Here is a 12,365-nt window from a genome sequence, read left to right on the forward strand (position 1 = left end):
TTGGTGGAGCAGTCAAGAGACAGCAGCAGCTGATCTCTGAGTTCAGGGCCAGCCCCGAATTTAAAAACAAACAAAAACCTTCAATTCTCTCTAGATATCTCTAGCATAAAAGCCAAATTTTTGATCCGTGCCTACACTTCCAGTACTTGGAAGGCTGAGGCGGGAAGATTTCTGATAGTTCGAGGGCAACCTAGGCTACTTAGTGAGTTAGTTCCATGCCTGGGCTCAAGAGCCAGACCCGGTCTCAAAACCCAAACCAAATTAAAGCCCAAAAGGAAACCATGAAGGCAGTTCGTAAAGTTGCAATTTGTCCCACACAATAATCAACAATCAGGACGTGACGCCCGGCAGAGGGTCAGGAGCCCGGCGCCTGGGTCAGGCGTACAGAGGAGGAAGCTGGGGTTGTTTACAGCCTCTTGAAGGGCCTGGGAACTTCCGTGCCCCTTCGAAATTCCGGCTTCCACGGCGGGGCGGGCCTAGCTGACGTTCTTCGCTCTCATTCGCCCACCTTTCTCCGTGAGGGCGTGGCCGGCCCGTTCTGCCGCGCTCTGACAGATGCAGGGCCCTCCCGGGCCCCGTCATCCCGACACTCTGATTGGCTAGCACGCCTCCTGGGGGTGTGGCCATGTCTCATTGGCCCCTGTTCCTGGGCCTCGGGCGTCACGCAGCGCGTCCGTCGCGCTGGTGCATACGTCAGCGGCCGGCTCCCACCCTGAGGAGCCAAGGGCTCGACCGTAGACTCCGCGTCGGCGGCAGAGAGGAGCGGTGAAGGCGACGGCGTCAGCGATGGCAGGGGCGGGGCCGGCTCCGGGACTCCCGGTAGCGGGAGGGCCCGTGGTCCCGGGGCCTGGTGTCGGCCTCCCGGGCAAGAGCGGCGAGGAACGCTTGAAAGAAATGGAGGCGGAGATGGCCCTGTAAGGCCCAGAAGTGGAGAAATAAAAGCGGTTTCAGGGCAAACCCACTCAACCCGGGGCTTCCAGGGCCTGAGATGCGGCTCCGTAAGAGGCCGCGGGACCCGAGGAACTCGGGGCTTGGAGACGTGCGCGGGGAGGCTTGGCTGGGATGAAGGCGCTGTCGCGATGTGCCCAGCGCTCCAGCCTTGGTGAGAGGACTTGACCTATGGTGTCTGTCCCGTTCCCTCAGGTTTGAGCAAGAAGTCCTGGGAGCTCCGGTGACCGGAATCCCCGCTGCTGTGCCTGCGGTACCCACGGTAGAAGCCATGCAGGTCCCAGCAGCTCCCGTGATCCGCCCGATTATCGCCACCAACACATACCAGCAGGTAAGGCGGGAGCTACAACTTATGAGTCGGGGGACGCAATGCTTTGATCCTAACAAGGGTTTACCTATGGAGAGCGATTGACATTTTGGCTGGCTAGTTAATTAGCATGACGAATAATTCATGTGCCAGGAACTTGGGGTGCAAGACAGTATATTTAGTCCTTTGGAAGCGTCTCTTGAGCATCCTGTCTGGTAGAACTTTGTGCGGTGGCGGGAACTATATAAACTTTCTAACTCACGGATTTGCGGTGTAGCAGTTATGTAGCCTGTGCACAGCTCTCGTTTCTAAGCCCACCACCCCCACCACAAAAACAGTAGTAAAATGTGTACTTCTGTTAAATCATTCCTAAGCCTCATTGATAACATTCCATGTGGTTAATAGCTGCATATGATTATTGAAGAAAAAAAAAAAAACAGGGAGGATTGTTTAAATGAATACGAGCAAAAGAAACTTGTTAATTCTCTGTTTAGGTTGGCTGGGATGCAGCGCAGTGATGGAGCTCTTGCTTAGCAAGCCAAAGCCATAGGTCCAGCCCCTTTGATTGAGGAAAAACTAAAATCATCAAAAGCAGTGCTTTGTCTGCATTGTTCTAAGCATTGAGCATAGAGGAGAAAACAAAACAGGAAAGCTACTGTTGCTTCTTTGGCGTTTATATGTTAGTGGGGAGAGACTACAGAGTGGTAAGAAGGGTGGTTTTATTAGCAGTCAGGGAAAGCCTTTTTGCTTTGGGCTTAGTAAGCCCAAATAAGGTGATAGAACCATGCAGATATCTGGAGTAGTGTTACCCCCAGCAGAGAGCTAGCCATGCAAAGACCCGGAGACAGTTTATAATTGTCATAGCGTTCAAGCAGCCACGGGGAGGTTAATGGCTAGGGAAGGATTAGCAAGAGTGAAAATAGAGAAGATTTAAGACAGAGATGGAAACTAGATCTTACAGGGTCTTGTGGGCTTCGGTAAGGATCTTGGCTTAGCTTTTTTGGAGGGGAGGGGGATTTGAAATAGAGTTTCCCTGTGAAACAGCTCTGGCTGTCCTGAGCTCTCTGAGATCCATCTGCCTCAGCCTCCAAAGTGCTGGGATTAAAGGCGTGTGCACCACCAATGCTCGGCTGGCTTTGACTTTTGAGATGAGGAACCACTAGAGAATTCTAAGAAGGAGGGTGATAAGGGTCCAATTTACAGATTGAGCAAGTAGCTTTAGACTGCAGAGGTCAAGGAGATACAGGAAGAGGCTGCTAATCTAAGATGGATGTGGGAGACAGGGAGGACAAATTAAACGTTACCTGCGATGGTGCTGTGGGGTCCGCAGTCTTGCCCTGAGCATGCCTAATTTTAGGAATGAATCAGGGACTTGACTGGTCCTTGGATGAGAGACAGTACTGTAGGGAAGCTAAGTCAGAGAATTTGTCCTGGGAGATGTTAATAATAATAGTGTTACTTAGGATGGCTCTAGAAGCCCCAGTGATGTGACCTTGGAGCAGAGCCTTACCGATCCCCATCCCCACAAAGCACAGGGTAAAAGTCTCAACCTGCCAGGGTGAGCCAGCTGGAGCTGATTAGCAACTCTGAGCCAGACCTCCCTCTCCCCAATAGGTCCAACAGACCCTGGAAGCCCGGGCAGCTGCTGCAGCCACAGTAGTCCCTCCCATGGTGGGAGGGCCTCCTTTTGTGGGCCCAGGTAAGTAACAAAGTGAGGGCCTGGATCAGGCTGGGTGCTAAGAGGGTTACCCAGAACTTGCTTCCCACCATCCTTGTCTCTCCTCCCCACAGTTGGCTTTGGTCCTGCTGATCGCAGTCACCTGGACAGTCCTGAGGCTCGAGAAGCCATGTTCCTGAGACGAGCAGGTAGGTTGGGGACCAGGACCCCACATTTATTTGGTCAGGCACACTTGTTTAGGTTGAGAAACTCCGGCTCCTTGCCTGAATCTGCTTTAGATTCCTCTCTGATGTGATGATATCAGTACCATGTACATGATACCATGTACTTCCTGGTTGTCTCAAGTCAGTTCTCAATCCTAGTCCTCTGCTGGCACTCCTCATCGGAAACCTTGACAATGCCTCCCCAACTTTTAGCACCTTCTGGCAAGCTCTCAAGTTTGCTTATTATGCTTACCACCTTTTGCTTCCTCTGACAAGCAAGCTTTGTGAAGGACAGAACTCTTGGTTTTTGTCACATAGTAAGCACCACATGACAAACTGCCCAGATTAGCGCCAGGCAACTCACTACTGGTCAGGACCCTTCGAGGCCTGGCCCCTTGCTGATCCTGATCCCTCAGCACACTCAGAAACTCCAAGCATGGCTGAGAAACTCAAGGAACCTTTAACCTTCACACTTTCATGTCTACCTGCCATTCCCCAAATTTTCCACTCGGGTCATTCAGGTGTGTGTGTGTGTGCGCGCGCACACACACACACACACACACACACACACACACAGCACATACTGCTGATTTTTATGACATAACTTGTGAGAATGTGTGGTGTGGGTATAAAATTCTGTTGATTGTGTTGTAATACGGCTGTGCTTCTGTTGTGCTGGGAGTGAGCCCAGGGCCTCAGGTGTGGTCTGTACTGAGCTACATCCAAGCCCTTAGCTCTTAGAAGATCTTACTGTGCAGCCCAGGCTGGCATCAAACATAAATCCTGTCTTTACCTCCTGAGTACAAGTTACTGGCATGGCTTTCTATCCCTGTCTTTCTTTCTTAATCCAATGATGTCTGGAGCCGGGCGGTTGTGGCGCATGGCCTTTAATCCCAGCACTCGGGAGGCACAGGCAGGCAGATCTCTGTAAAAGCTATCCAGGACAGCCTCCAAAGCCACAAAGAAACCCTATCTTGGTGGTGGTGGTGGTGGGGGGGGGATCTTGATGTCTGATGAACATTAATGTCTATTCTCTAGAAAGTTATCAAAATGAAACTCACTTGGCCACTGCCCAGATCCCAACCCTGTGTGCCCTCAGGAAGATCCCATGGCTCAGCCATGCCCAGATCCCAACCCTGTGTGCCCTCAGGAAGATCCCATGGCTCAGCCAGAGAGGCTGCTTTGCTGCCTCCCACTCTTTTTCTCTTGGGATTTCCCAAGCCCCCATTTCCTCTGAGATAACTACCTACACTTGAGGGAAAATTTCCTCTTATAATGTATAAGCTCCCTGGCTATTTCCACTTACTCTTTGCTTGACTTTTAATTACCCTGAGATTCTAGCTCATGGGTCCCTTTTTCCAGGAGGCCTCCAGTCCCCTGGCTGGGTCAGGGCACTGTGGCCTCTGACAGCTACTGGGCTGCCCTTGTCTGGCAGTATATGGATTTCCTCCTCTCCTGGACCCAGAGCTCCCTGGGACCCCGTGATCTGCTGAGTTCCTAACACTGTTCACAACAGGCTTGGGCCTACAAGAAGTCCTCAAAGTCAGTTTGCTGAGGAAAACGATGGCAAAACCACCTCATCTCCCAGGAGGGTCCCCAGCCTCTCCAGGATTTCTTGGGTGCTCAGATTACCCTCACAAACACTTGCCCCAAGTGTCCCTTTCCCCCATGACACCCCCATCTCTCTCTCCCACAGCTGTGGCCCCTCAGAGGGCCCCTATCCTGCGTCCAGCCTTCGTCCCCCACGTGCTGCAGAGAGCAGGTGAGGGGCCAGGGTCGTGATCCCTGCCAAGCAATTGCCCCCAAGCTCTGGGACTCCCCCACTAACACCCTGACAGAGTCTGCTCTCTCTTCTGCAGCAGGTGGACCCCGACCTATGGCCCTGCGGCCCCCACACCAGGCTCTGGTTGGACCCCCTCTGCCTGGGCCTCCTGGACCACCCATGATGCTGCCACCTATGGCCCGGGCCCCTGGACCACCTCTGGGTTCTATGGCTGCTCTAAGACCTCCCCTGGTAAGTGAGGACTGGACCGACTACTGTGCTACAGTGGGGGGGGGGGGCTCCCAGACCTGACTCACTGCATTCATTGAGGTCTCTCTGCCCAGCTTTGCTTCTGGGCCTTTATACCTCTGTTGTTTCATTTGGGTGACCAAAATATCTGTCTGCTTTGCTCCTTGGAGACAAGAACTTGGTTATGCAGCTCAGGCTGGCCTGGGCCTTGCAGTCCTCCTGCCTCAAGCCTCCCAAGTGATGAGCATAGAGGCATGTGGATCGCGCCCAGCGTAAAGGGAAACGCTGTTGTGGACTATTTCCATGTGCTTCTGTTTCCCTTTGATTCTGTCTTTGTCCCGGTGTGTAGTCACGGGTGTCTGTCTCCCTTGCTGCCTGTGTTTTTCTGTGTTCAGCTGACTGTACCTCTTTGTTCCCAGACCCTTGCTTTGTGCACAGTGGGGGAGTAAGATAGAGCCTGTGCGCTTCCCGCCCCTCACACCCTCCCTTTGCCCACAGGAAGAGCCAACAGCCCCTCGAGAGTTGGGCCTTGGCCTTGGGTTAGGCCTGAAGGAGAAGGAGGAGGCAGTAGTGGCCGCAGCAGCTGGGCTGGAGGAAGCCAGTGCAGCAGTGGCTGTGGCAGGAGCCCCGGCTGGCCCTGCAGTCATTGGTCCCAGCCTCCCGCTGGCCCTAGCCATGCCCTTGCCTGAGCCCGAGCCCCTGCCCCTCCCACTGGAGGTGGTACGAGGCCTGCTGCCTCCACTTCGAATCCCTGAGCTCCTGTCCCTGCGTCCACGGCCCCGGCCCCCTCGGCCTGAACCACCTCCTGGCCTCATGGCCCTAGAGGTAAGCTGAGATCATGCGTGGTGGGGATAAGGGGCTGGGAGAGAGCAGAAGCCCATGAGCTCCCACACAAGAACACCGTCCTGTAGCCAGAGAGTGGTTGGGTGTAGACCAGGGGAGGCAGCCCCTCTATTCCACACCTAGCAGCATTCCTAGCACTTGAACGGGAGGTGCCAGGGCTGGAGATGGTGCAGAGCACAAGACTGCCAACACCTATCCCTGCCCCCTCCAGGTCCCAGAGCCGCTGGGTGAGGACAAGAAGAAAGGCAAACCAGAGAAACTGAAACGCTGCATTCGCACAGCAGCAGGGAGCAGCTGGGAGGACCCCAGCCTGCTGGAGTGGGATGCTGGTGAGTGGACCAATCCCAGAACAGGCTGTACTAAGTTTCCAGGGCCCAACAGGGAGGGGGAAGAAGGGCGACTCCACGATGCCTGGAAGGCAGGACTCCACTCAGACGGGACATGGTGGACATGAGTTTCCTCAGGCTTTGGTTTGGTTTGATTTGGAGACGGGATCTCTCCGTCTCTCCTCCTCTCTCTCTCCCTCTCTGTGACCCAGGTAAGTTTGACTTTGAATCCTTCTGGCTCAGTCTTCTGACTGATGGGATTACAGGTGTGAGCTACCATGTCCAGTTTGGTACCTAGAGTTTTCAGACTCTTACTCATGGGGAACCTGGCCTGCTGAAGGTCAAAGGGTTCTGTGTCAGTTGCACACAATGATACAATGAATAGCCTACTTGCTGCCTAGATTCCCACAGTTAAAATTTACTTTATTTCCATGTGTTTGGTGAGAGTATGTGTGCACACACATACAATATGCTAGGGATGAGTCCCAGGGCCGTGCATGTTAGGTAGTCATTCTCCCATAGACTCCTGCCTTCACAGAGCCATGGCCCTCATTCCTTATTGTTTGAAACAAGGGAAATCATTACTTGTGTTCTGAATTTCTGACTCTCCTTTCTGAAGTGCTAGCGTGTGCTAGCACTCTTCAGTTTATGCACTGCCATGGACTGGACCCATGCATGCAGTCAGCTCCACCACCTGCTTAACATCCCTAGCCAATACTTCAGTATTCACCCCTAAGAAAGCCACTCGTTCATGTCATAATACTTATTAACACGGATAAGAAACTAACAGTAACTGTTTATTTTGGTATTGAGAACAGCCCTTCTATATAGCCAAGGCCAGTCTTGAACTCACTGTCCTCTTACGCCAACCTTCCAAGTGTTAAAATTACTTTATCTCTTTGATTAAACTGGCCTATGGAGCCTGGGCATGTAGCTCAGTGATGGAGTACTCACCTAGCATGTGTGAGCTCCTGAGTTCCATCTCCAGTACTGCAGAAAAAAATGAAACAAGCTGACACTGCTGCGTCAGTGGTTAAAGAGTGTATGCTACTTTTGCAGAGGACCTGAGTTCCAGTTCCCTACTTACAGCCCCAGCTCTAGGGGATCTGACACTTTCTGGTAGACTCCAGGGACACCAGCACTCACATACGCACCTATCACACACAGACACATGCACGCATGGCACACACCTTTAATCCCAGCACTCAGGAGGCAGAGGCAGGAGGATCTCTGTGAGTTCAAGACCACAGTGAGTTCCAAGCCAGCCAGGGTAGAGAAAACCATCTCAAAAAAAAAAAAAAAAAAAAAGAAAGAAAGAAAGAAAGAAAGAAAGAAAGAAAGAAAGAAAGAAAAAGAAAAATCTTAGGCCAGGTATGACACACTCCAGACGCAGGCAGATCTCGGGAGTTCAAGACCAGCCTGGCCTCTAGCAGGTTCCATAGCAGCAGTACTCCATATCCAAATGTCTGTGAGTTCAGGGACAACCTGGTTACATAGCAACTTCCAAGTCTACCATAGATACATAGTGAACATAGTGAGACCCTGTCTCAAAAAAAAAAAAAAAAAAAAAAAAAGTATGTATGTATAAAGAAAGAAGCTAACTGCTAGCTAAATCCTAAACCCAGAAGAAATGAGTAGTCATTCATGCTTCGTGCATGGGGAGAGGAGGTGTCTGGACTCCAGCCGGCATCCTTGTGTTGACCCAGCTTCATGGCCATAAAGCCAGGTGTGCAGGGGAGGGTGTAGTGGCAACTCAGCTTGCGTGAACTCCCCTGCAGACCTTGCCCGGACTGTCGCCTTGTCCATCTTGTAAGAAGTGACGAAAATGCCTGCCCTCCAAGATGTTTTAGCTGGCCTGGTGTGCTGGCACACACTTTGATCCCAGCACTCCGGAGGCAGAAGCAGGCAGATCTCTGTGTTCAAGGCCAGCCAAGGCTACATAGTGAGACCCCACATTTCACCCTCCACAAAACCTTTTAGCTAAGGGGTCAGCTTGTGGGTACTTGTATAGACTTTTTTCTTTTTTTTTTAATGAAGGTGGTCTTGCCACCACATCTGACTTGTATATTGTATATCTGGGTCAAAAGTCTTTCTAGAAAAACTCTCTGGGTTGTCAGCCTCTGGAGCAGCCCTACTCATTTGTAAATAGTATCTTTAATCACTGTGGAAACTATGGGGCAGCTTCAGCCATAACTGAGGACAGAGCATACTGCCCTTCACCCCAGCCCACGCCTGTTGCCTCCCTTTCTGCAACCTTCTTCCCATGGCCTGTTGCAGTTTACTTGGTCATGCAGGCCCTGGGAATAAGCCTGAGAACGGTGGTGGAGGTCCCCGTGGAGAGGGGGAGGGGGGCAGGGCAGGCAGTGTCTCCCCATGGCAGTGTGGATTAAAGCAGACTCGCAGAGGCGGCCCAGCAGAGGAAGAGTGTGGTGTTGTGCCAGAAGGCTGGTGAGTGGCAGGGCCATAGAAGACCAAGGAGAAAGGCTAGAACTGGGACAGAGTTGAAGCTTCATTGCAGAAGTAAGTGACCATGGCCACTGTAGGCGAGGAAAGATAGGTAAAGGGATAGACTCTGGCTGGGTGTGGTTGCTCACATCTGTAGTCCCAGCACTTGGGAGGCTATCAGGCTACTGTATAACAAGAACCTGTTTAAGAAATAAGGTGCTCGCCTTTAATCCCAGCACTCGGGGGGCAGCAGCAGGCGGATCTCTGAGCTCGAGGCCAGCCTGGTCTACGAAGCTAGTTCCAGGAAGGCTCCAAAGCAATACAGAGCAGCACTGTCTCCAAAAACAAAAACAAACAAACAAACAAAAAAGGGTGCCAGAGACTCTGGAGCCAGACGCTCAAATTTGTCCCAGCTCTGCTTGGTGTGTGAGCTCAGGCAGCAGTTGGTACCTCTGCCTCAGTGGGAAAGGACCTGGGGCGGCCTGTCACAAGGTGGTCGCTGACACGTGGATAGTTATTACTGAGGGTCCCAGGGCACAGACGGGATGGGAACACTGGAGATGCTCTGACCTCGTCTCTCTCCTAATCCCAGATGACTTCCGGATCTTCTGTGGGGACCTGGGCAATGAGGTGAATGATGACATCTTGGCACGTGCCTTCAGCCGTTTCCCATCCTTCCTTAAGGCTAAAGTGATCCGTGACAAGCGTACAGGCAAAACCAAGGGCTATGGCTTTGTCAGCTTCAAGGATCCCAGTGACTATGTGCGCGCCATGCGGGAGATGAATGGTGGGTGAGGCCTGCCCTGGGGCTAGCGTGGTAGACACCTGACAGAATCCTGACCTCCCAACTTTGATCTCCAATCTTCCGTCCCCACAGGAAAGTACGTGGGCTCACGCCCCATCAAGCTTCGCAAAAGCATGTGGAAAGACCGGAACCTGGATGTGGTCCGCAAGAAGCAGAAGGAAAAGAAAAAATTGGGCCTCAGATAGGGTCTGTGGCTTGACACCCGTTCCCACCCAGCCAGGCGCTAGCTCCTTCCCACAGATGTTTCTGGGAAACCCTAGCTGGCCACTCACCTGTCCCAAAACCAGTTTCAATAAATTTACGTTCATTTCCATATCCCTGACTGAGCTTGGAAACTTTCAGCTGATCCCATCTGAGAAGAGGGAACTTGGAACGTTTACCCAGCAAACATTCAGACATGTAATGTCAAGCCTCTAGTGTGCGCCCATTATTTCTTACAGTTTTGGTTTCTTTAAGCATTTGGTGTGTGTGTGTGTGTGTGTGTGTGTGTGTAAGTCAGAGGATCCCTGGGTTCCAGGTATCAAACTGGTACTCAGATTTGGTGACAAGCGTCTTTACCCACTGAATCATCACCCCAGCTTCCTCTCTTGGTTCCGTCTGATAGGATCTCATGTTCCTGGACGTGGTTCACAACTATACTCCAAGCACTTGGGAGGCTGAGGCAGGAGAAACAAGCATTTGAAGCCAACCTGGGCTACACAGCAAAAACTTACATGCATGTACTACCACACCAAGTGTATTGGTGCTGGGGATTGAATTCAGGCTGTGTGTACTAATTAGGTCCCTACCACCAGAGCCTTACCTCTGCCCTCTGACCTGTTAAAATCTCAAGTGCATGGTTACTGTAGCCCATTCTGTCTTAGGAAGAGGGGCTGTGGCAACGTCAAAGGCAAGCCCAGCTTGGGCCCATGTTTCTGACTTCAGCATGTGCTCTTGACACTGGAGTAGGGTGTTGGGGGGTTATCTAGGCCCTGCCCTTGTAAAGTGCGCATTGTGGCAGGCTTCCATCTATCCCAGGATCTAGGCAATGCTGGGGATTCTGTATTTTCTACAGCTCTTAGAGCTCATGATACACTGTCTCCATGGACCCCAAAGCCAGACAGGCCTGGGCATGGATTGGATTGCAAAGCGAAGGAACTAGCCCAAGGATAGAGACATCCTGAAGGAGGAATTATCTGGAGACCAGGCTGGTCTGGAGCTCAAAGATCCGCCTGCTTCTGCCACAGCCCAACAAGGAACTGTGTTTTGAGGCAGACTGGCCATGAGCTAGCTTTGTAGCCCAGGCTGGCCTCAAACTTGGCACTCCTGCCTCGGTTTCCCAAGTGCTGGGATCCCAGTGTGTATTGCCATCTCTGGCTGAGATTCCTCACACCACCTTCCTCACCTTGTGGACTCCAGATGTGTGCGTTTCTTTGCTGAGCCCTATTCAGCACCTCCTTCTCTCTCCAAACCTATTAGCTGTCTGCGTCTCTGGGTTCTATACCTAGCTTCAAGTTTGAAAAGTGTCCTCTAGACCTTGGAGACAAGGCCTATGATCCTGTTCGTATGAAGGCAGCACTGAGCCCAGTAAGCTGAGACAGCTTAGGTATCAAACCAGGCCTAGGTCAAAGGTTGACACTAGAGCCCTGATGCCTGAGTTGGTGGTGCATAAAGAGAAGTCCAGCACTTGGGAGGCGGAGGCAGGAAGATGACCATGGGTTCAAGGCCAGTCTGGACTGCATAGCGAGACCCTGTCTCAAAAGCCTACAAAATGGAATTCCTGAGCTGGGGGTGACAGCCTATGCTTGTATGGCTAGGACAGGGTAACTGTCAAGGGTTCCACAGGCTGAGACCCAGACTCAACAACAGCAACACTGGCAGGGTGTGGTGGTGCACACCTTTAATCCCAGCACTGGGAGGCAGGAGCAGAAAGAAACTGAATTAGAGGCCAGCCTGGTCTACAAATCAAGTTACAGGCTAGGCAGGGCTACATCGTGAGACTGTCTCAAAAAGCAAGAAAGAAAGAGATCAAAAAGGAAATGCCCAAGCCTTATAGAAGCTGGTAAGGCCCAAACCAGAATCAGATTAGAGAGCAAATTAAGGAAGCCAGCCCAGCTCCTTGAGGGTGGAGAGAATCCTACCTCTCCGGGAGATCCTCTGGAGAGGTGTCAAATTTCTTCTGTTCCTGTGTCCCCATACCCCTCACATTACAGCTCCCTCTCTGACGTCACATTTTCCAGTCTGGCTCTGGGGGGTGAAGGCCTCCCTCTGGCAGGAAGTGCCCTTTAGCCCCCTGCCACCTGGAATGGACCACTCAGCCCCCAGAACCCTTAGACTCCCTTCTCCCTGTGGTCAGCCGGCCCTTCCTACCCTGAACCCCTTCTCCCCGAAACTTAAGGAGTAAGGGAGGATGAGATGCAAAGGGAACCCCAAAAAGGGGATGGTCAAAGAGCACAGGACAGAGGCTACAACAGGCAGAGATTCAGGGGCAGAGGGACGCGAGGCAGAGGAGGGACTATCACCGTGCAGTGGCTAGCATGGTACAGACACATGGAGGACACAGGGACACTCGTCAGGAGACTGTGGTGAGGCCTCAGCTCGGCCTACAGCAGGGATCCAGGGCTAGGGACCACAATCAGAGGAGAGGGAGACAGGAGAGGCCAGCTTCAGAGAAGGGGACTCTGGAACAAGGACACCAGGACCCATCAGGCCCCTGGTGGGTGGACGGATTGGGGTGTTGGGGATTTCCCTAGGGGCTCATGGCTCACTCAACACTGGACCCCAAATACTCTTCTATTGAGGTTCAGCTTTTCTGCAAAA

At 52.3% G+C, this 12,365-nt stretch overlaps 1 protein-coding gene across 2 annotated transcripts; it reads left to right on the forward strand.

Moving 5' to 3' along the window:
- Positions 1 to 672: 672 nt before the first annotated feature.
- Positions 673 to 9,881, forward strand: Rbm42 (RNA binding motif protein 42). Of its 2 annotated transcripts, XM_051206992.1 has the most exons (10): positions 673 to 914; positions 1,144 to 1,279; positions 2,870 to 2,954; positions 3,047 to 3,121; positions 4,833 to 4,898; positions 4,975 to 5,150; positions 5,646 to 5,972; positions 6,202 to 6,319; positions 9,354 to 9,548; positions 9,639 to 9,881. In XM_051206992.1, exons 1-10 carry the CDS (start codon positions 787 to 789, stop codon positions 9,749 to 9,751), a joined length of 1,419 nt encoding a protein of 472 aa, XP_051062949.1. In that variant the 5' UTR covers positions 673 to 786; the 3' UTR covers positions 9,752 to 9,881. The 2 variants fall into 2 exon arrangements, with proteins under 2 accessions (XP_051062949.1, XP_051062950.1); XM_051206993.1 differs by lacking the exon at positions 4,833 to 4,898 and having other exon boundaries at positions 4,996 to 5,150.
- Positions 9,882 to 12,365: the final 2,484 nt, after the last annotated feature.

This window comes from Phodopus roborovskii, unplaced genomic scaffold (assembly GCF_943737965.1).
Source record: "Phodopus roborovskii unplaced genomic scaffold, PHOROB, whole genome shotgun sequence".
NCBI classification, from domain to species: Eukaryota; Metazoa; Chordata; class Mammalia; order Rodentia; family Cricetidae; genus Phodopus; species Phodopus roborovskii.